Here is a 22114-nt window from a genome sequence, read left to right as displayed (position 1 = left end):
CCGGAGGACAGGCCAGCACAGGGCAGGCTGGTTAGACGCGATGTTGCAGGGCGGTCATTCCCAGGCCTGTACCCCACCCTTGGTTGGAGAGAATAAAGGAAGCCAGGTGGGGTGACTAAGTCATAGCTGACCTGGGATGTACACGTCCCCTCCTTCACCTGCAGGAGGAGGGGGAGGGGTGAATCTAGGCACATTTCATTTTATATTAGGCAGGCTTGGTTTTTGATCCCCACCAATTGTCTCTCTGGGACCATTGTCCTCTTCATTACCATAAACCCCTGCTAAGTGACCCATGAAAACTAGTGTTGTCTGTGTAAGTATAAGGATTTTAGGGATTCTCGCAGCCCCAAAGCTTTGCAGACTCAAAGGAAGGAGTTCCCAGGTTTCTTACGGGCCACCCACACACCACGCAGAAGAGGAAGAAACAGAAACTCAGGGGCTCTTCGGAAAGGCACCAGGCTGTGCTCCCAGGCTGGCACTGCCTAATCGCTACGACTCTCGAGTTGTCCAACCAGGATCCAGAAGGTGAACGTGTAGCGCCTTCAGGCGACTCTCCTGCAAGTGGGGCCCCAGCGGGCATGCAGAGCTGAGGGCCCCACTTTCTGCCAGACGATCTGGAACACTGGATCCCAGTTTTTAGATGGGTGTCAGGCCTGTTGATAGTTCCTGAGCTGTTCCCAGAGAATGGATGTCTCTTTCTGCCATCCGTGCTTGTGTGTGTGTGTGCGTGAGTAACACTGTCACTGGGGTCCTACAGGTTGGTTCCAGGATGCACAAGACAAGCTGACTCAGTGGCCAGGAGTCTGGGACCAGTAGGGGGCTTACTCTGGTTCCAGATACAAGTTTTTTGACTCTTGGAGGTGTGTTCTGGGAAGTAGTGCTTCAAAGGTCAGTAAAGGCCAGGACAGGGCATGGGGGTCGCTAAAGGGCTTGCGTATTTAGCACAACTGTAAACACCTACATGAGGGTGGGTGGGATTAGCCTTGTAGTGTGGAGCAGAGATTTCTTCTGAGCTGAGCCCTTGGTGGCACTACTGGAAACATTTTCAAGTGGCCCTGGGCCTTTGGGCTTCCACACAAGGAGGGAGGGTGGTGGTGGGAGAGGCCCAGGGCGGAATGTCCCCTGGGCAGGCGTGGGCCCACTCTCAAGGCTCCGAGCAGCACTCCCTGCTTCCATCAGTTTGTTGGCTGTGGCTTCAGTTCTGATGGGGCTCTTTGGCCAGCAGGCGGGGCCCCCCTGAAAGCTGAACCAGCCTCCCTGAGGGTCTGACAAGAGAACCCGGCCCAGAGGGCCATATAGCTTCCTTAGTGTGGAGGAGAGCCTGGCCTCCCAGTCTCCTTCCCCCAACCCCGCTCTCCCTTGGGGCACGCGGGGAGCGATCCCCCGGAGACCCTAGACACTGCCCTCACTGGGTGAGCCCCAGACGGAGGAGAAGGACAGGAGGCACTCCCTCAGGATCCCACCCAGGTGGAGACTCTGGTTAAAGCCAGACAGTGGGTTTCAAGAGGGTCCTTCAGCCTGGTTCTACCCACCAGGGTCTTCCTGGAGGAAGAGAGGTGTCTAGAAGCATCTACTGGAGCACATTTCTGGTACAGGTGCCTGGCTTGTCATTTATTCTACCTATTTACTTGCCGGGCACAGTGCTGGGCACGGTGGATGCCAGGCTGAGGCAGTGATGGCCCTGATCTGTGCTTGAATGAGTGCAGAGTGCATGGTTGTGCCATGGGCGAGTGGTACTGGCTTCCCCGGGCCCCCTCCTTGCCCACTGCCCATTTGCTGCCCTTGCTCCGGCTCTCACCCAGGTAAGCGCCGTGGTTCTTGAGCTCCTCGGGGAACTCTTTCAGGTAAGACTCTCGGAGAGGAATGACCTTCCCGCCACTGGTCTCCTTTAGCACAGCTCCGTTCCAGTCATACGCGCCAACAGCTCCCAGCAGAATCCCGTCCTGACATTGGGGAGGGGACATACATCAGCGCTTGTCCCCCCAGCAGCCCCTCTCTGGGTAGTCACACTAGGTCCTGCACCATGAAACATCTGCCAGTGACCCTGGGCACCTTCTCTGGATTTATTATTTTATAGCCCAACTTGTAGCCAGGATCCTTAGCTTTTGAAAGAATCAAAGACCTTCTTGCCCCAAACCATCCTTAGAGCAAAATGGATCAAACTAACCCCAAGGATGAGATTAGTTTAGAAGAGAAGCACTGTTCTAGAAAGAAATTCCAAATCCATGACTAAAACCTCCATTACTCTTTGGGCTTGAGAATCCCTCCAGGAAATCTCTTGTGACCATTCCTTCTGATACTCCTTCAAACTGTGTCCCTGCCTTGGTCTCCTTCCACATGCCTTTGTAATGTATATATTCTTTAATATTTGACTTAATTATTATAACATATTTCTCAGAAATTTGTACATAGTGTGCCTACATAGGATTTTAAATGTGCCCCAACTTCAAAAAGTTTGAGAACCACTGGTCTAATCTAATATGACTGGTGTCTTTATAAGAAGGAAAATCAGACACAGATAGAGAGGGAACATGACACACAGGGAGAAAAAGGCCATGTGGCTAGAGTAACACTTCTACAAGCCAAGGAATACCCGAGGCTCCTGAAAACTAGGAGAGATATAGGGAGTAGTTCCTGACACCTTGATTTCAGACTTCTGGCCTTCAAAACTGTGAGACAATAAATTTTTTTTTTAAGCCACTCAGTTTGTGGTATTCTGTTACAGCAGCCCTAGGAAGCTAATATACTTCTCATGCCAAATCTGAGATAAGTACTAGTGTGAAATCTTTTAAAGCTGAAGAAATCAGGACAGAGAGTTTAGTCTATACAAGGTCACATAACTAATAACTAGTACATTGAGGCTTGAAACCATAGCATACTTGTTTGTGAGCCTATCTATCTAATCACTATGCAAACTGCCTCTTAATAATTTTTTTTATTAAATTTAATGCAGTGACATTGATAAATCAGGGTACATATGTTGAGAGAAAACATCTCCAGATTATTTTGACATTTGATTGTGCTGTATACCCCTCCCCTAAAGTCAGATTGTCTTCTGTCCTACTTGTTCATTTTTTTTAAGTGAAAATTCACTGTTTATTTACTTTATGCCAGACACTTCATGGAGCTCGATGCTCCTAAACAAATACACAAATAAATGTAATAGTTGCAAACTGATAAATGTGATGAGGGGTATGATAAAAACCACAGTGAGGTTTAATTTAGATTGAGATAAGGGTCAGCAAAAGCATTTTTGAATTAGTGATGCTTACCCAGCCACTTGATGTGTGTGTGTGGGGGCGGGGGGGTGAGGACAACTTGTGCAAAGGTCCTGAGGCTGAAGAGAGTTTAGAGCCGTTGGCTTCAAGAGACTGAAAGCTATTTGATGGATTTGGAACATTGAGTGAGAGAGGGCAGAGAGGTTTAAGATGAGACCGGGCAGATGAGCCAAGACCGCATCCATGACAACAAACACCCTGAGAACAGAGCTTGTCATTAGTTTTAGTGTAAGTGGACGTTGCAGTGGGCAGGAAGACAGGAAGTTCTGGCTCCTGGAAGTGAAGTCAGTCATCATGTTACTGAGTCCAGGGTCCTTTCCCAAGGACTGGGTCCACTCACATTCTGGGCTGCCCCTGCACCCTATCTGCCACCATCTCACCTCCTTAAACAATTCACGGAACTACTGGGTATAGGAAGACAAACAGCCAGCACTCGGAAGAGGAAGAGTAGTGAGTAGGGGCAATGAGGGACGAGGGCGGTGTAAGCACAGAGGGCCTGCTTTCCTGGGTTACACGGGGAAGCAGTTTGTATCCCAGCTGTGGGCTCTTAAAGCACTAGGTGGTGAAGTCACCTTTCTCTCATTGAGCCTCCTAAACCCAGCTGTTTGTCTGGATTTGAGGTTCCGCCACTACTTAGGGTCAAAGGCACTCAATCTCTCCTTACTCCCAAAGCGATGGTGCCAGTAAATAAATGTGATTCTGGGCTTGGGACAATCAGAGCCAACTAAACACACAGGCAGTGTGGCAGTGTCTCCCTGCTCTAGTGTCGTTGGTGGCAGAGTGGGGGGGGGGGCAAGATTGTGAACCTTGAGCCGAACTTCCTTTTCTGATTTCCAGGGTGTCACTTTAAAGAGCAAAGTTGATCTTATCAAAGTGTTAAGATAGCCAATATTCTAGAGGTAGAACGGACTGTTCAGACAGTGCTTTCACGACCATAAATAAGCTGGTCTGGGGAGAGTCTCATGCTCTGGGCTGTGTTTTAATGTCATGCTTTCTGATTAGCTTCCTTTCTCCTGCTCTGTTTGAGCCTCAGCCTGGGAGGGTCTGATGACATGCTGGGGCCAGGATCAGGCCAGGCCCTCAAGGACTCTACCCACAAAGTCACTGCCACCATTCCCGAACTTGGGTGTGCACATTCTCTTTGGAACACTTTTTCATCCAGTCATCCATTTGTGTGAAGCCAGAAGGACAGTTGTCATTTTCTGCACTTGACAGATGGCATCCAAGGTTCATAGAGGGAAAGGAACTTGCCTGAGGTCAGACAGCAAGTCAGAGGCTGGGTTGGGACTTTGATCAGGAAGGTGGGTTGAAGAGAAGAGAAACTATCCATCTGCTTCCCAGAAACCTCCAGACCCGGCTTCCACTTTCCCATCTCAGCTCTGCTCTGGGAGTAGTGAGGGGTTTTGACTTTATTTTTCTCTCTTCCTTTCCTCTTTCTCTGTGCCTGCTAAGTTCAAGTTTGTAACTATAGGCCAGGCTTTTTATTGCTTCACAGGGAAACCTTGGAAGATGAATTTTTGGCTTTGCAGGTGACTGGATGCCCCTGCGATGTACCGAAAAGGGCAGGCTCACCCCAGGTGCCGGGGTTTCGCAGGTCCCACTGGGAGACCTGGTGCTGACTCAGCATAAGTGAGGCTTAGGGATTCCACTGGGCCGCGTGATGGCTCACCAGCTCTCACCTTCTGCCACTTTACCCTGATAGTGGCTGCAGGCTTGTGCTCCCGGGGGGAGGCTCTTTCCTGAGAGGGTTCTATTGGGGGCTGGGAGACCCTACTGAGGACAGGGTGCATTGTGAGGAGAGGGCTGGCTGGGAACATAAGCGAAGGCCACCAGAGCAAACTTCATTATGTTACAATCATTTCCCAGCTGGGGGAGCCCAGACATTTCAAGTTTGGAAAACATCTGGAAGTATGGGGCCAAAGTCTTGACAGGAGAAACCAGGCATGCAGCCCCAGCTGCGAACGAACAGCAGGAATTCTGGGGGAAAGCCGAGTCCCACGCTCCAGGCCTGGCACCTGCTCCCTGATTTACGGCCTCCTTTCCTATGGGCCACCCGGGCTCCCACCAGATATCACCAGGGTGTGCCTGGGTGGCCTTGCACAGACGGACCCTTGGAACAGCTGACTCTCTTGGCACTTTGTAAGAATGAAGACGCAGACTTGGCGGCCCCCAGAAGGGCTGACGCCAAGTCTGTGCCCTCCCTGAGGACGACCTGCACCTGTACTTGCCTGACCGTAATGCCCCCTGTCAGATCCTGCCAGCTCGGCTCTTACCTGCCCTCTGACCTGCCCTCTGCAGCAGTCTGGCCGTCCCAGATGAGCTGAATGCTCCCGAGGCTTGGACCATTTCTCCCCAAACTCTGTGCTCCAGGCAGTCCATGTCCCCACCAGGGCTGGGCCACATCCCTGGCCCTGGAAGCAGTGACGTCTAGCCCCTAGGCAGCATTGGGCAGTGCCTGGAAAGAGGTTTGGTTGCCACAGCTGCAGTGGTGTTGGGGCTGCTACTGCACCTGGTAGGCAGAGGCCAGGGCTGCTGCTGAACCTCTACTGTGCACAGGACAGCCCCAACCCAAGCGAATGTCCAGCCCAGATCGCCAACAGGACTGTGTTGAGAATTTCTGGCCTTGGGGTTATAGCATGAGCTCCCCAGACTCTAAACATTCCTGGCTTCAGTTCCACCTCCAAGGCTTCTGTGTGACCTTGGGCAACTCTGTCTCCTTCTCTGAGCCTGAGGTTCCTCAGCTGTTTTGTTGTTAAAATTAGCATTTTTCATTCTTGGCAGGTGCGTGACAGCTAATAAGGACATAGAACATATAGCTCTTCTCATTCATTAATTCATCCATGAAGCACTTCCAGGAGGCAGGAGGCAAAGAATCAGATCTCACTGTGAAGTTGGTGCTACAGAGAGTCTTCACAATGTGCTCGGATGGAGGCAAGGACAGCCTGCTTTGAGGCCGACAGGAGATGGGTGACCACTTGAGGGGGTGGGGTGGCTGCACAGTGGAGTTGGGAAAGCATCTGAAGAAAACCTGACTTGATCGATAATTACTTGTCTCAAAATGCACACCTCAGTTCTAAGCCTCAAGATTCAAGTCTACAAATGTTTCTCAGATATCTACTTGAAGACTAAAGTTCAGAGAGGTTAAATGATTTGTCTGAGGCCACACAGCCAGGTAGTGATGGAATTAGAATACCAGATGCCAGCAATTCTTCCTAGCATTGGAGAGGCAGGGCTGCGGAGGCAGGTGGAGGTGGTCCTTGGCGGTCTGTGCGCTGGCGTGCAGGGAGACCATGTAGGCCGGGTGCTGTGCCCCACCCGCAGGCTCTCCGGTGGCTTCCCAGTTTCTGTGTGTCCACCATCAGAGTGACTATAGAGGAGTCAGCACTCTATTCTCAAGAGCCCCTTCTTAGGCCAAAAGGTCATTAAGAGGGTAGATTATGCTTTAACTAGTTGCTTGGATTCTGGCATTAGATTTGTTTTCAACAAGCTCAAAGTGGAGCCTGAGGAAGGATGAGTGCCAGGACGTTTGGATGGGGCTGGGCAGGAAAGACCCAGAAACGGATCCTCAACCTTTCTGTGGAGAGGAGCCCCTCCCCGTGTGTGCTGCTGGAAGCTGGCCGCCAGGCAGTGAGGAGGGGCTACGAGCGAGCGGCAAGGGGCCCACTGCACTTGTCTGCTCATTCAAGGTCAGAGAGGGTTGGTTGCCTCTGCTCAGAGTTTCCAGGGATGAGGCCCAGGAGTGGAGTGCTGGGCACCAGGGCACAGCCCAGGGCCACACAGCTGGGCTTAGGAGGACCCTAGTGAACCGGAAATGATTCCTGCCACCAGGAGTCAGTCACCTTGTAAACACTGGGGAATAAACACGTTAGCAGACATTGGCTACCATGACTTGGCCTCATGGTGGGGGGGGGGGGGGGCAGGGACAGCCCTGATGGACAGCCCTAACTGCCTGCACTAGCTGGCAGGTGGAAGAGTCTACCCCATCAATTAGGCATCTGGGGGCTTGGGAGGGGTTCACAGCTTCTAGGTCATTTCACCTTTATGATTTCGTTTCCTTTCACTTTGGATTGAATCACATATGCAAAACTAGTTCAAACGCAAAACGCTTAGGAAAGATTACAGCTTTAAGGCGTCAATGGCAAAGAATCTTAGATAACAGCCAACAACCTTAGCTATTCAGTTCACAACCCCAGGAGGGGCTGTGTGAGGGCACAGGCTGAAGAGGCAGAAGAGGCTCAGATTATGATGCGTGACAGGAAAAACGATCTTTTCTTATGGATGAGTCACCAAAGTTTTTGTGTACAGATCCACCCTAATGAAACTGCTTCCTTCTGTAAACGGTGTTGAGGGGGATTTATGGACTGTAGTGTAGGATGTTAAATGTACAATTTCTCTGCTGAGTCCTGTGTAGGAGGAGCTCCGGACTCAATTATTTATGTTCTTCCTGCCTCCACACCTTCCCCTTGTGGCCTATGGGGAGCATAGACTCTTAGGATCTATACCCTCTTGGGAGGTATGGATCCTTTCTGCAAGCTTTCTGGTAGCTTCTTCTTGATTACCCAACTTGACAGGAAGTTCACCACCTCAGCAGACAGCCAACAGTAATAAAAACTATTCCAGCTCTTAGTGACTTTCACATGTATTTCCAAGTGCTGATGAAGGCATTGGCTTAATAATTCATTCTAGAATTTGACCAGGGATCTGTAGCTGGTCTCTCTGATGGTAATTTCCAGAATATTCTCTTTCCCCTGTTGAAAATCAAGACTAGAGTTTCCTGGGTTGGCTCCAGCTCTCTGTTTCCTCAGTGGCTCTGATCTTCGGCCATAATTGTGGGATGCAATTTCTGTGGTCTGGAGCCTTGAGCTCTTCAGGTGCCCAGGTGATGTCTGGGATCTCCTCTCCTACCCTGGGTTCTGGTCCCTCTTTCCGCTTGTTGCTTTTACCCTTGCTAACTCAAAGGTTGGTTTCCTTGTTGACAGATGGCAGCAGGCCAGGCAATGGGGCTCTGGACCTTTCCTGTGGCATTTGAGAACATTTTACTGGGTCCCTCCCCTGGGACTAGAGACCTTTCCTCTGACATAACTAAACAGGCTTGGGGCAGTTGAAGGCTCCTTTCGCACATTTGCAAGAAGTAGCTGTCTGAGGTTGTCAAGGTGGAACACTTCTGGGACAGATGAAGCCTGGGGACCCGCCCAGGAGATGGACTCACTTGGGCTCTGGATCTGCTCTGGGAAAAGTTGAAAGGCTGGACCCACTTTCCCCCACTCCCCGGAGAGATCTGGCTGACCCTGAGGACGGCGGAGCTGGACTCACAGTTATGATGGCATCGGTGGCTGGCACTGAAAAATCCCTGTGCTCCAAAATACATAGTAACCCGGTGGACGATCACAACACCAGAGAGCCCACCATCATGGCGCCATTTCTTTGGATTTAGAAGGTTTTTTGTTTTTTTTAAAGTATTAAGGAGTCTCAAATTCAAATGTAATCATCTTCTCTTTTAAAGTTCTATCACATAAAACATTCCAAGTACCTGTCTCTGGTAAATAAGACTTGGGGTGATAGAGGAACTGGGGTCTAGATCTACAGGATGGGGAGAGGCATCTGGGTCCCCCTGTTGGGCAACAGAAAAAGAGTTGGGCATGTAGAAGAAGCTTCCCAGGGCAGTGCATGACCCTGACCTAAGTAACAAGCTGGGGTCCTGAGCTCCTGGTCTCTGCCTCGCAGCTGGGGAACCCTGAGGTCCTCTTGGACACACCTTGCTGCTCACACTTAGCTGCGGGGGCCATTTTCAGGGCTTAGCTCAAGTATCCCCAAGTACCTGACGTTCATTTTAATTTCTCTTAAGGTTCCCCGATTTCTGGGTGTACACAGATCACAATATGAGAAGCAGGAGACTGAACTTATTGAAGAATCTTTCTCCCCAATTAGACTTTGAGCTGCTGTCAGATGAAATGTTACACTAACCTTTATCTGTTGTTTTTTTTTGTATTTTTCTGAAGCTAGAAACGGGGAGAGACAGACTCCCGCATGCGCCCGACCGGGATCCACCCGGCACGCCCACCAGGGGGCGATGCTCTGCCCACCAGGGGGCGATGCTCTGCCCCTCCGGGGCGTCGCTCTGCCGCGACCAGAGCCACTCTAGCGCCTGGGGCCCAGGCCAAGGAGCCATCCCCAGCGCCTGGGCCATCTTTGCTCCAATGGAGCCTCGGCTGCAGGAGAGGAAGAGAGAGACAGAGAGGAAGGAGAGGGGGAGGGGTGGAGAAGCAGATGGGCGCTTCTCCTGTGTGCCCTGGCGGGGAATCGAATCTGGGACTTCCGCACGCCAGGCCGACGCTCTACCACTGAGCCAACCGGCCAGGGCCACCTTTATCTGTTTTTATAGGTCTCCAGTTCCTGCTACAGAGCTTGACACATAGGGAGATGCTCAAAAAAATGATTATGAAATGAACGAAGGAGACAAGGGGCATTTAGTCTCTCTCACTGTCTCCAACATCTGGGCTGGCCCCTCGTGTGTGCTCAGATTTACCCCAGTGTTGTGCACACCACCTTCCTCTGTGCCGCTCACTGCCCCTTGTGTCATCCTTCCCTGATGGCCCCTCCCCCGCCTGGGCCTTTCCTTCTATAAGACCCTGATTACATGCTGTCTTGATTAGCATTAGATGTGTACATGTAGTCCCCCCATGAGCGGCTGGGGGGTGTCTCCACAGGGGCTCCTTGGATGGGGGCCCCCTAAAGTTACACTTTGACCTAGGAGAAATCTACAGTTTCTCTTACCCTGCTCTCAAAGCTGAGGACTGCTGCTCTGGGTTCTTTGTAAGTTGACTGATTCTTGGTGGCAAGAGGAAATTCTGGTTCCTTTCAGTACCTTAGTTACTTTTGAGAAATGCTTGTTGGATTAATTAAATTGGAGTTCTCGCTCAATTTTCTAATCAGCCCTGACCCCAGAGTTAGGAGACTGGGGCCAGTCCTGACTAGTCCATGACTCGCCGCCTGACCTCTTTGGGGGAAGGCTTCGTCTCTCCCCGTGCTGGCTCCATACCCTCTGACTGCGAGCTCCTTGAGGGCAGGGCTCTGGCCTCTGCACCTTGTGGGATCCAGCACTGGGCAGGCACCCGAAAGATTTGCTGATGTGATCACCTCAAATGGGACAACTGTTACCACCTGCTGACTTGGCAGGACTGTTTCTGAGCGTGAAATGGGGTCTAGGAATTTCAAATTCGTGGAAAAATGTGAAGTGCTCTGCATACAACTTGACTGTTAGGATTATAGGGCAGTTACACGGATCTCTTGCTGAATTCAAGTGAGCGTGGGATTGTCCAGATGCGGCTGAGGAAGAGCTGGGTGTGAGCTGCGTCTCCGCCCGGCTGCCTGCTGCAGCTGTGCACACCCCTCCTCTCTCCAGTTTGGGATTTCTGACTCAGAGCCCCTGAGATTCCACACTCTCTCTCAAGTGGCTGCTCCATGTAGGGGAGAGAGCATGAGGTGAATGGGCCTCTCACTTACAGCACGTCAGTGGGTCACTCAGCCATTCTGTGAATTCTGTGACTTGGTTTCTTTAGCTGGAAACTGGGAACAAGGACTCCTGTCCTTCCCATTTCACAGAGGAGTTGGGCGGGACACGCACATGCATCTGGGACTCCTGTCTGTTCAGAGCACGCCCACGAGGGCTTGCACAGATACCGACACATCCCGGCTTTCCCACACGGTTCTCCCTGCACGTGGTGCTCCACGTTTTCAGTGGTATCGACTCCTCTGTCCCTCTGGCAGTCCTGAGAGGTTTCAGCCCCAGCTGGAGGGTGCGGAGGGTGACGGCTCGAGGCTCTGGACCTGCGATGCAGAGCCCCAGGCACAACATGCTGTTTGTGACAGCATGTGCCCACCTGGGACCTCTGTAATCTGATGTTGAGTTTGCACCAAGAGGGGGCCCATGTGGGCTTCCTGCCTGAGCACACGGGACACATCTGGACACCCTCCTGACGCTGACCCAGGGCTGTGCCCCTGCACACACAGGCCTCCTCGATCACGTATGGGCGCTATTAGAGCACGTGCAATGGTTTTGCCATGATGACCTAGTTTTTGCACAAGGCTCTGTGGACTAAATGGAACCCCTGGATCTGAAGGAAATGTCCCCATCAGCACTCTGCACAGGGAGGGTGAGACAACTTACTGTAAGTTGAAGACCTTGACTTCCCTCTTCCAGCCACTGAAAATGGGAGGCAGAGGGACTCCAAGAAAATGAGAAAGGGGGATAAGAGACAGCCCAGGAAAGGGGATGACGACCAAGAGCGCTGAGCGTGTGGGAGGATGGCTCTGAACCGTCCGTACCTCCACCACGTGAGAGGAGAAGCCCGTCTGTGACATCTCCAGCCCAAAGGAGGTTTCGTTCTTGTTGGTGCCTAAGACGGAAGGACAGACAGGGGTCAGATTCATGCCTGATGGCTCAGTGCTACACACATCTACAGCTTAATCCACAACACCAGTTTCCCGGGGAGCGCCTTCAGGGAGGTGAGAGGGGCCCCGAGTCTCAGCCGGGCCTTGTCTGACCTCCGTGGCCGGCACCCTGCAGGGGAGGCACGAGGCGCCTTCCAGGTGGCCCTGTGGGTTTATTAGCAGCCCACTCTGCTGGAAAGGGCTTGGGACAGCTTATGTTATAGGCATGTGTACCATAGACTGCCAAAATTGGGGAAAGATCAAGAGAAGTATGTGGAAAGAAATAGTTTTGGGCGAGAAATGGAATTTCTACCTTGCTCATTCCTCTTATTCACTGTGTTTGGTTCCAGCTGCCTCGGGGTGATTCCCAAACATCAACTAGACCCGCAGGAGGGGGACTGTCACCACCACAGTTTTGCACAAGAAACCTCTGGTGCGCTGAAAGCCCCTCCCCAGAGGGCCCTTCCAAACTTGTCATCAGAGCCAACATTCTTGTCACCCAAGGCGAACATTTTGAGGAGAAATATACCGATTTGAATATTTAAGTTCTAGTGTGAGTGTCAAAACTTAAGTTCATACTTTCTATTTATCCTCATTTACAAAGACTCTTTTTAGTCCCCTTTGCCTGTGTCTGTAGCTTTTCATTTTCAGTGGTCCGCAGACTGCTCAGGCTTTAGGATGCCACATGGCAAAGCCGAGAGGCCGGGTGGACCGAGAGGCCGGATGGACCGAGAGGCCGGGTGGACCGGGAGGCCGGGCGGACCGGGAGGCCGGGCGGACCGGGAGGCCGGGCGGACCGGGAGGCAGGGTGGACGAGGGGCAGGGTGGACCGGGAGGCAGGGTGGACGAGGGGCAGGGTGGACCGGGAGGCCGGGTGGACCGGGAGGCAGGGTGGACGAGGAGCAGGGTGGACCGAGAGGCCGTGTTAGGCTCTGGAGTCAGTCCAGCTGGTTTCAAACTAGGGTTGCCAGATCAAATACAGAACACTCACTTATTGAGTTTCAGACAAACAACAAATTTTTTTTTTAGTATAAGTTTGCCACAAATATTGTATTTTAAATTTGCTAAATTTGGCGACTCTCATTCAAACAGCAGCTCCTTCTCAAGCTGTGGGTGTTTGGCAAGTCACTCGGCTCCTCTGAGCTTCAGTTTCCTCAGGGGCAGAGGGAGGAGGCAATCAGCAAAACCAGCCCCTGGGCTGTCTGTAAAGTGCACAGCCTGCTGTCCAGCACAGTAACCCTCAAGTGTTGGCATCCATCGTGAAGGGAGGATTCCTGCAAAACTATTGCATTCTGTGGGGCTGGATTTCACTCTGGCCTCTTCACCTGATGTGACCCAGGAACATAGAGCCCCCTGCGAATTGCTCACCTTCCAAGCTGAAGATCCTGTCCCCCAGGGCGTCGACAATGTCCTTCAGGGCCGCCTCGTCGGTTACGTTGAAGAAATGCTTGTCATCGGGGTCACTGGCGATGTATTTGATTTCATTTAGAAAAGTTTCTGGATTGATCCCCCTGCGGTTGTAGTAGCCCAGGACCTGCCAGGGAACAGGGCAGGGCGACAAACCAGGTCATAGCACAGAACTCCTGCACACGCACGGGCCCTGACCTTCAGCCCCTGACCTTCGGCCCAAGGAGGCTGGAGCCACTGCTTTGACAGCCATGAGCCGTCTTCAAAGTTCCACTTGCATTTTGAAGCAGGCTGTCTAGTAGGGGTCAGAGATGACCCTGTTCTAAGATAGGGTTCTGGGGGTTGGGAAGCTGGAAGATTTCTAGTTTTCTGAGGTTTGGAAATAGAGAAAAAAAGAAACCTCACAGCCAGTGAGGACAGGCCTAGGCAGTACAGAGAGAAAATTCTCAAGTTGCTCTTTAGAAATTGAAGCAAGGAGAGGCCCATCTGAGGGCCGGGACAGCTTGTTCACTGTCCAGAAAATGCTCCCTGGGGCTCTCCCAGGGTTTGATGGTGAAGACAATATAAGATAAATTGGTGCCTGACCTGTGGTGGCGCAGTGGATAAAGCATCGACCTGGGAATGCTGAGGTCACTGGTTCAGAACCCTGGGCTTGCCTGGTCGGGGCACATATGGGAGTTGATGCTTCCAGCTCCTCCCCCCTGTCTCTCTCTCCTCTCTCTCTCTCTCTCTCTCTCTCTCCCCCCCCCTCTCTCTCCTCTCTAAAATGAATAAATAAAATAAAATAAAATAAAAAAAAAAAAAAAAAAAAAAGATAAACTGGCATCCAGGGCAGGGGCAGGGGACAGGACTCACGGCCACGGCGTATCTGGTCACGTTGTCCCTCTCGCTTTGCTGGATCACCTTCTCCAGGTCCGGGCTGTCGTGGGACTCCCCATCCGTGATGACAATCATCACCTTCTTGGCGCCTTTCCTTCCACCCTTCTGGAAAGCTTCTGAGCTGAAACCCGAACACAGGGAGGGGGATTGGGAGGTCACAAGAGGAACATGGAGATGGGGCAGACCCTGGTGTTCCCCAGAGGGGCAGCCACAGAAACCAGGGCCAACCCCCACCGCCTCCCCATCTCCAGCAACCCTAATTGTTTGGGGGCCTCGGACGACAGAAGAAGCAGGGTTGAGATGCCCAGACTCCTCCAATGGCTTGTCTTTAAAAAGTAACTTTAAAAGCCCCTCTAGGGTCCTGCCTGTGCTGTTCTGGGCAAGTGGAGGGGATGAGGTGGGCTTGGGAGAGGAGTTCAGCGCCATATGGAAACCTTTAGGGGCCCTGGTTGGTGGTTCAAAAACCCAGCTACATATTAGAATCACCTGGGGAGTTAAAAAGAATAAATAAACTAAGCCCTGCCCAGACTCTTGAAATCGGAATCTCTGGGTGGGGCCTGGGCATCAGTCTTTTCAAAAGTTCTAATGAACACCAGCATTGAGAACTACTTCCCAAATTTAACGCCCAAACAGCACGAATCAATAAAATTCCTGTAATGGAGGCTGACAAAGTTTTGATTTCTCTCATGAGGACAACTTTGATTCTATTTTGGGAACTATTAAATATCAAATTCTACAACAAATATTCCTCCTTCTCGTTTTTTATTTTGTTTTCAGTGCTGGGAGCAGGAGCTTGGCCTGCTGTTCGGTGATCTAGCCAGCCAGGGGGCGGGGCGGGGGTGGGCGCTGGCACAATGACCCCTGCCACTGCAGAAAGTGTCCTACAGCTGGAAGCCTGTCTATGAAGCATGGAAAACTGGCTCTTGATCCCTCGCTGGCTCTTGGTGCCTCTGTGGCCAACCCTCCTTTAGACTGTGAGGTTCTGAGAAGGGCAGACATGGTCTGGCCCAAGTCTGGCTTAGCAGGTAGAATTTGCCAATAAGGATCTAAAAATAAATGTTACCCTGAGACTCTGCCGTGATTCCTCGTGGGTCTGACCCCAGGTTTCGGCTCCACAATGCTAGGTGAAAGCTGGTCTCCAGGCCCTGAGACTTTGGCTCCCAGAACTAGCTCTTGTTACACAGCAAGCTGATGAGCTGACGTGTGTGATTTAGATGAGGAATTCACAAAGCTAGGAATAAATTAGTTCAGAGCATCTTCAAGCTATCAGTTAAGAGAAACATCATCTGCCATTCTCTCAGCAGCTCTAGGATATTCTAGGTATGTGGACTTAAAAACCTTTAATTTTCGTATGAGCTGTGGACTAAAGGGGGGGGGCAGAGGCACACACTCCACATGACTAGGGTCGATTTTGGGCTTTAGTCTGACCCAGTGGAGGGAGAACTCTGCTAGTTCCTCAAAGGAGATTCTAGATGTGTCCATGATGTCATTAGAGGGCCAGGAATAAAAATCCATGCAAAAATATAAAGCACGGGGCCCTGGCCAGTTGGCTCAGTGGTAGAGTGTTGGCCTGGCATATGGACGTCCAAGGTTTGATTCCCGGTCAGGGCACACAGGAGAAGCAACCATCTGCTTCTCAACCTCTCCTCCTCTCCCTTCTCTCTCTCTCTCCTTCTCCTGCAGCTATGGCTCAGTTGCAGCAAGATGGCCCTGGGCACTGAGGATGGCTCCATGACCTTGCTTTAGGCACTAAAAATAGCCCAGTTTCTGAGCAATGGAGCAGCAGCCCCAGATGAGCAGAGAGCATAGCCCCCATAGGGGACTTGCTGTGTGAATCCCAGTCGGGGTACATGCGGGAGTCTGTCTCTCTGCCTCCTTTCTTCTCACTTAAGAAAAATTAAAAAAATATATATCTAGCAGGGAAAAACAGATTATACATGGAGCCAAGAACAATTTCAGGGCCATATTCCCATATAGTGGAATAGTGTGACTATCTGTGTGAATCTATAATTGGACAAATATTGGCAGAAATCAGATTTAAAATTGTGATTTTGTATTGTGCAAAAAGACTTTGTTCTTTTGTAAATCAGATGGTAAGTTCCTATAGAACTGTAAGATCTTTATACTCACAGCAGGTTTCATGAACCTGGAAGCTAGAGGGATCCCATTGAAAAGTAGGTTACATCATGCCTTCTTCCTGCTCAAAACCTGCAGTGGCTCCCATTTCTCTCAAATCCTGACACTGGTGCACCAGGGCCTTTATGATCTGGTCCCGTTATTCCTCTGAGCCCTTCCATCTGCTTGCTCTTCTCCACCCAAACTGGGCTCTCTGCTGATTCTGGAGCCACCAGGCAAACTCCTGCCTTAATGCCTTTGTCCAAGTGGCCCTTTCTCCTGAAACACCCTACCTAGGTACTTGCTTGACCAACTTTCTCACCTCTTTCAGGTCTCCACTAGAATGTCAGCTCTCAGTGATGGCTTCCCTGAGGACTCTCTTAATGCTGATTAAACCTGCCCTCTCCAGCTTGCTTGACTGCCTTTACCATGCTCTGTTTCCCCCCATAGTTTTTATTTTTCTTTGTTTCTTTATGCATTGTCACCCCTCTAGAATGTCAGCTCCACAAAGGCAGGACATTTGTCTGTTTTGTTCACTGTTCTATTCCTAGTGCCTAAAACAGTGTGAAGCAAATAGTACCGTGATGGTGAACCTTTTTCTAAAAACTGCCCACTTTTGCAGTGCTGGTCAACCTGGTCCCTCCTGCCCACTAGTGGGCGTTCCAGCTTTCATGGTGGGCGGTAGCAGAGCAACCAAAGAGCACCACGACTGGCCCACCATGAAAGCTGGAACACCCACTAGTGGGCGGGAGGGACCAGGTTGACCAGCACTGCAAAAGTGGGCGGTTTTTAGAAAAAGATTCTCTATCATGGACATAGTAGGTGCTCAATAAAAAGTGTTGCAGGCCCTGGCTGGTTGGCTCAGTGGTGGAGCGTCGGCCTGGCGTGCAGGAGTCCTGGGTTCGATTCCCGGCCAGGGCACACAGGAGAGGCGCCCATTTGCTTCTCCACCCCTCCCCCTCTCCTTCCTCTCTGTCTCTCTCTTCCCCTCCTGCAGCCAAGGCTCCATTGGAGCAAAGATGGCCCAGGCGCTGGGGATGGCTCCTTGGCCTCTGCCCCAGGCACTGGAGTGGCTCTGCGCCCCCGGAGGGGCAGAGCATCGCCCCCTGGTGGGCAGAGCGTCGCCCCCTGGTGGGCCTGCCGGGTGGATCCCGGTCGGGCGCATGCGGGAGTCTATCTGACTGTCTCTCCCTGTTTCCAGCTTCAGAAAAAATAAATAAATAAAAATAATTAAAAAAAAAAGTGTTGCATGAACTAAGATGGAATTGCACTATTTTGTCCCTGTGCCTCCCCAGCCCGCTATAAATGGCCACCAGATTGACCTTCACGGGCACATCTCATGATAAACTCTAGTCCTCAAGAACCTTCAGGCCCTGGCCGGTTGGCTCAGCGGTAGAGCGTCAGCCTAGCGTGCGGAGGACCCGGGTTCGATTCCCGGCCAGGGCACACAGGAGAAGCGCCCATTTGCTTCTCCACCCCTCCGCCGCGCTTTCCTCTCTGTCTCTCTCTTCCCCTCCCGCAGCCAAGGCTCCATTGGAGCAAAGATGGCCCGGGCGCTGAGGATGGCTCTGTGGCCTCTGCCTCAGGCGCTAGAGTGGCTCTGGTCGCAACATGGTGACGCCCAGGATGGGCAGAGCATCGCCCCCTGATGGGCAGAGCTTCGCCCCTGGTGGGCGTGCCGGGTGGATCCCGGTCGGGCGCATGCGGGAGTCTGTCTGACTGTCTCTCCCTGTTTCCAGCTTCAGAAAAATGAAAAAAAAAAAAAAAAAAAAAAGAACCTTCAGTGGCCACTCATGCTTGTTTTAGCTAAAGCATCACCACCCTCACAATTTGGCTCCAAGCTATCTTCACAGCTGCATGGCTCAACACCCTCCAACATGAATCCCGTTTTGTGGTCAGAGTGTGGCTGGAGGAGGAAATGTTCCTCATTCTTTGACTTTCCTTCTCCTCTGTCCTTATCAGGGCCAATGTCTTCTCTCCACCTCTCCCTGCTGGAATCCTGGGGTCTTCCTAGGACAAATCAAATGCCACCCACCTTGGCAGTCCTCCCCAGCCCCTTCCTTGGATCCTCCCTGTTCTCATCCTCAGTGAGTTAGGCTGACACTTTTCAGAACTCCCTTGCTGAGCTGCGGGCCACAGGTTACTGTCTCTGTAACCCCTTAAATCCATGGCGTGGATCTTTGTGTAGGTTCACAGCAAACATGCATTATGAATAAATGAGTGAGGACAGAAATTTACCTTCAGAGGCACTGGCTATAATTTGAGACCCAAACTTGGCAGGCTGGGAAGATTAGATTTCAAATGTCAATTGAAGCACACACTGCACACTCCAGCGGTTACATGAGTCACGAATGATTCAAACTACCTGGTGAGTCACACACTTCCAATTGCATGGGGGTTGGTGGGCTGAGAAATCAGACCAGAACAGTGGGCTCCCTGCCTGTATGAGGCAGTCAGCCTCACACCGAGGAGGAGATAGCTCCGTGGGCACAGGCTTCCTCTGTTGCCCTAGACATTTCACAATTGCCTACTGGGGTCACAGGGGCTCACCCCAATGATGACAAAACAACAAGCTGGCCTGTTCCTTGTGAGAATGAACAAGTGCTATTTTCACACGGAAGAATGCTCATTTAGGGAAAAAGCTTGAGCAAGTTTTACCAGCAAACAGAAATATGTCAGTGGAGTAGTAACTTAACCATAAAGGGTTGTGAGGTATGGAAAGAAAATCTTTTGACCACATGAGGTCATGTTACTACCATATATGTAGCTCTAACATTGCAGAATTCTGATAAACACATTGACTAGCCCTTTGCAAAGTGGGATGATAAGGAATTGAGACGGTGGTTTTAATGAACAAAGCAGAACTCATAGCCACAGGTGTGAAATTGACAATTTAAAATCTAAATGCTTCATATACAGTCATCTTAGGAGTTTAGGGTTCAGCTTGGAAGATCTCGGGGGTTTGCCTTTAGAATCACTCACTGGTTTGGGTGGGGAAGGGCAAAAAGTTCTGAGCAGTGGCAGCATCACTGGAGTAAAAATGCAGCCGTCTGTGTGGACAATGACCAGAGATAGCATTCGTTGTCACAAGGAGTGAGTGCTGGTGTGAGTTTTAAGGAACCAGCTTCAGCACTCTACAATCTCAGGTGTTTGAGTTAGCTATGTTCTCCACACTCCACTGAAGACAAACACTCCGCAGGAAGATTCTGCCCTCGTGGAACCCACACACTTTTCACGGGGTCCCTGTGGCAGAGCGTGTTTTCCAAAGTTGGCTGCCACAATGTATTTCCCATCACAGATGCTCTTCTGCAATGTGACCTTGCTAGTCCTCCATCAAGAGGCGGAAGCAAATTCCCTTCCCCTTGGATCTGGGCTAGCTTTAGTGACTTGCTCAGCCTACGTTATACTCTGGGACTGCTGCAGCGAGGTCCTGGGCAGTCTCAGAGTTCCTGCATCGATTGCATGGAAAGCTCACTCTTGAGATGCTCCTGCTCAGAGCCCATTTGCCATATCATGGGAAACCTAAGCCACATGGCCACGTGTGGGTGCTCAGGCTGCCAGCCCCAGCCAAGGTCCCAGCCAACACCCAGCATCAACTGCTAGTAACATTAGTGTGCCATTTTGAATGTCCAGTCCAGTCGAACCTTCAGACCACAACAGCTTCAGCTGACACTGGGCTCCACCCACATGAGAAAAATCCAAGAGAGAACGAACAGGCTGAGTCCCGCCAATCCCCAGAACTTTAAAGGATTAACAAATTAGTGTCTCAAGGCACTAAGTTTTGTGGGGGTTTGTTACACAGCAATATATAATAATTGGAGTGATATCTGAGATTTAAAACAACTAAAAATTTTTTCTTTTCTCTTTTTTTTTACCGAGCAAATTCTATGCCAAATGCCGTCCGGGTCTCTGTTCCTCCCCTCTGTTCAATGTGGCTGGCAGCTTCCACCACATCTTTTACAGACCGGTAGTCATTGAGGTGAAATTCATGTACCGCGTCTTCTCCATACTGAACAACTCCAACCTGAAAGTTAGAGGAGAGGGCACTGGAGCATTTTGACCCTGAAACTTAGACCTTTGGTGGTGAGGCTCCCTGGAGTCATCCTTCTGTCTGTGACTGCTGAGGAGTGAGGAGGGCTGGGGACCATCCCAAGCCGAGGGGACGCAGGTTCTGCAAAATTCTGGGACTAAACAGATGGCTTGCTGAGACAAGTGGGAGGTGCATATCGCAAGAGTAGACGGGTTAAAGAAAAACCCAACAAGTAAGTTTCCTGCTTAAAAAGACAGAAGTTGAGAATAGAATTGAAATGTGAAATATTAAGAATAGCATGGGTGGAGGCCATGGCATTATTCACCAAACTCTGGAACTAAGATTCCTTAAAACTTGGAGGAGGAAAGTTTCTTTTATCCCTGTTTCATAAAATATTGACAACATTAATTGCCTCAAAACAACAACAACAACACAAAAAACCCTTAAAGACTTACAGTAGGATTAGAGATAAACTGTTACTGTTGGATGGCTCAGAGTGTATTTGGTACAAGTGCATTTCCAATGCTGGACTTCCACCTACGATACCCTAAAAGATGATCTTCCAGCACTGGGGAACTCATTACTTCAGGAGAAAGCCCACTACCCTTTTAACAGCTTTACTCATTACAAAATAATTTCTTAGATTGATTAGAAATATGCCATCTTGGAATTTCTCTCCACTAGTCTTCATTTGGTCTGCCTGAACAATAGGAATAAATCTACCCCCTTCAGCCAGGCAGTGTTTTAGTATGTGTTGGAAGCTACAATCTCCTTCCTAGTCTTTTCTCTAGGATCAATGTGTCGAACTCTCCCCTGTGCCTGACTCAGCAGGATTCTAGAGCTACTCAACATTCCTCCTTCCTTCTCACCTGGAGCTGGTCAAACTCTTTCCTAATAGATCGTGACTATCCCAGTATACGACCTTGGAAATGAGTCTCCCCCAAACTCTCCCTTGATGAGCCCAGCAGAGATGGGTGGACGGGGTTACAGGGCCTTTTACCTCCACCTTCTTAGCTCACACAAAGATGTTCCCCCCACACCCCAAGACAACATCTGCCATGGGTTTGGGGGCCCCCGTTCAGAGGAGGAAAGAGTCCCAGAGACACTCACCTGGATCTGCCCAGGGCCGATGTAAAACTTCTTCAGGATGTTGATGAGGAAGTGCTGAACCTCCACCCAGGGGTAGATGCTATTGGAGCCGTCCAGGACAATGATGATGTCCATGTAGGTCTGGCACCCTGGGAGGTTGGGGACATGTTCACAGCTACCCAAGGAGCCAGTGTCTGCAAGTTCCTAATTCTCCAGATGACTGTCCAAAGGACAATAGAAGTACCCTGCTCCATGTGTGGGCAGAACATTTTTGGGGCAATGTGAATGACAAGCCCAAGGACTCCTGGCTTTGTTCCACCACGCAGTGCTGGCTATTTGTACAAAGTTTAATTACATGCTCCTGAGGAACTCTGCTCATCAGGGACTGACCACCGTCAGTGGGCCAGCGTTGCTGAGGCAGCCGACACCGCCCAAAGCAGCAATGGTTATCATTTGCTTTGCTGTAATATACAGGCTGGCATTTACCACTTTTGGCCTGAATGAATGGTTTCAGTTTTTAGGAGGGTGGTATGAGTATAATGGTTAGGAATGTGGCATCTGTTTGACTCCTGGTTTTGACCTTGGGCAAGTCATTTAACATCTTGGCATCAGTTTTCTTTTCTGTAAAATGGGCATAATGATATTCAAGGTCTGTCATGAGGAGTTAGCGAGAAGATGCTTCTAAAGGGCTGACTGCCAAGTAAGTGCTCAAGAAATCTGAGCTGATATTATTTTTCTTTCAAAGCAAATCACTTTGTTAATGTGTCGGTGACATCATGGGTCAAGGTCTCATGCCTGTATCTCCACTCTGAACATAAAGTTTTCTCTATATTTTTGTAATATTAATACAAAACTAAAATGAATAATAAAAACCAACAAAAAGTCT

The 22114-nt window shown here is 50.5% G+C and overlaps 1 protein-coding gene across 3 annotated transcripts in view; it reads right to left on the bottom strand.

Annotated features, from left to right (window-relative positions):
- ITGA11 (integrin subunit alpha 11) overlaps window positions 1-22114 on the bottom strand; it is a 135649-nt gene that overhangs the window by 39068 nt on the left and 74467 nt on the right. For all 3 annotated transcript variants that reach the window (XM_066342837.1, XM_066342836.1, XM_066342838.1), the window contains 6 exons: window positions 21250-21377; window positions 19985-20133; window positions 13971-14115; window positions 13077-13242; window positions 11604-11674; window positions 1799-1943 (listed from right to left, as the gene is read on the bottom strand). In XM_066342837.1, coding sequence (XP_066198934.1) covers window positions 1799-1943; window positions 11604-11674; window positions 13077-13242; window positions 13971-14115; window positions 19985-20133; window positions 21250-21377 — 804 coding nt within the window. The remainder of the gene's footprint in view (window positions 1-1798; window positions 1944-11603; window positions 11675-13076; window positions 13243-13970; window positions 14116-19984; window positions 20134-21249; window positions 21378-22114) is intronic.

The sequence above is a fragment of the Saccopteryx leptura genome, chromosome 6, assembly GCF_036850995.1.
Source record: "Saccopteryx leptura isolate mSacLep1 chromosome 6, mSacLep1_pri_phased_curated, whole genome shotgun sequence".
Lineage (NCBI taxonomy): Eukaryota > Metazoa > Chordata > Mammalia > Chiroptera > Emballonuridae > Saccopteryx > Saccopteryx leptura.
The sequence above is the reverse complement of the archived record's forward strand: the minus strand, read 5'-3'. Positions and strand labels throughout refer to the sequence as shown.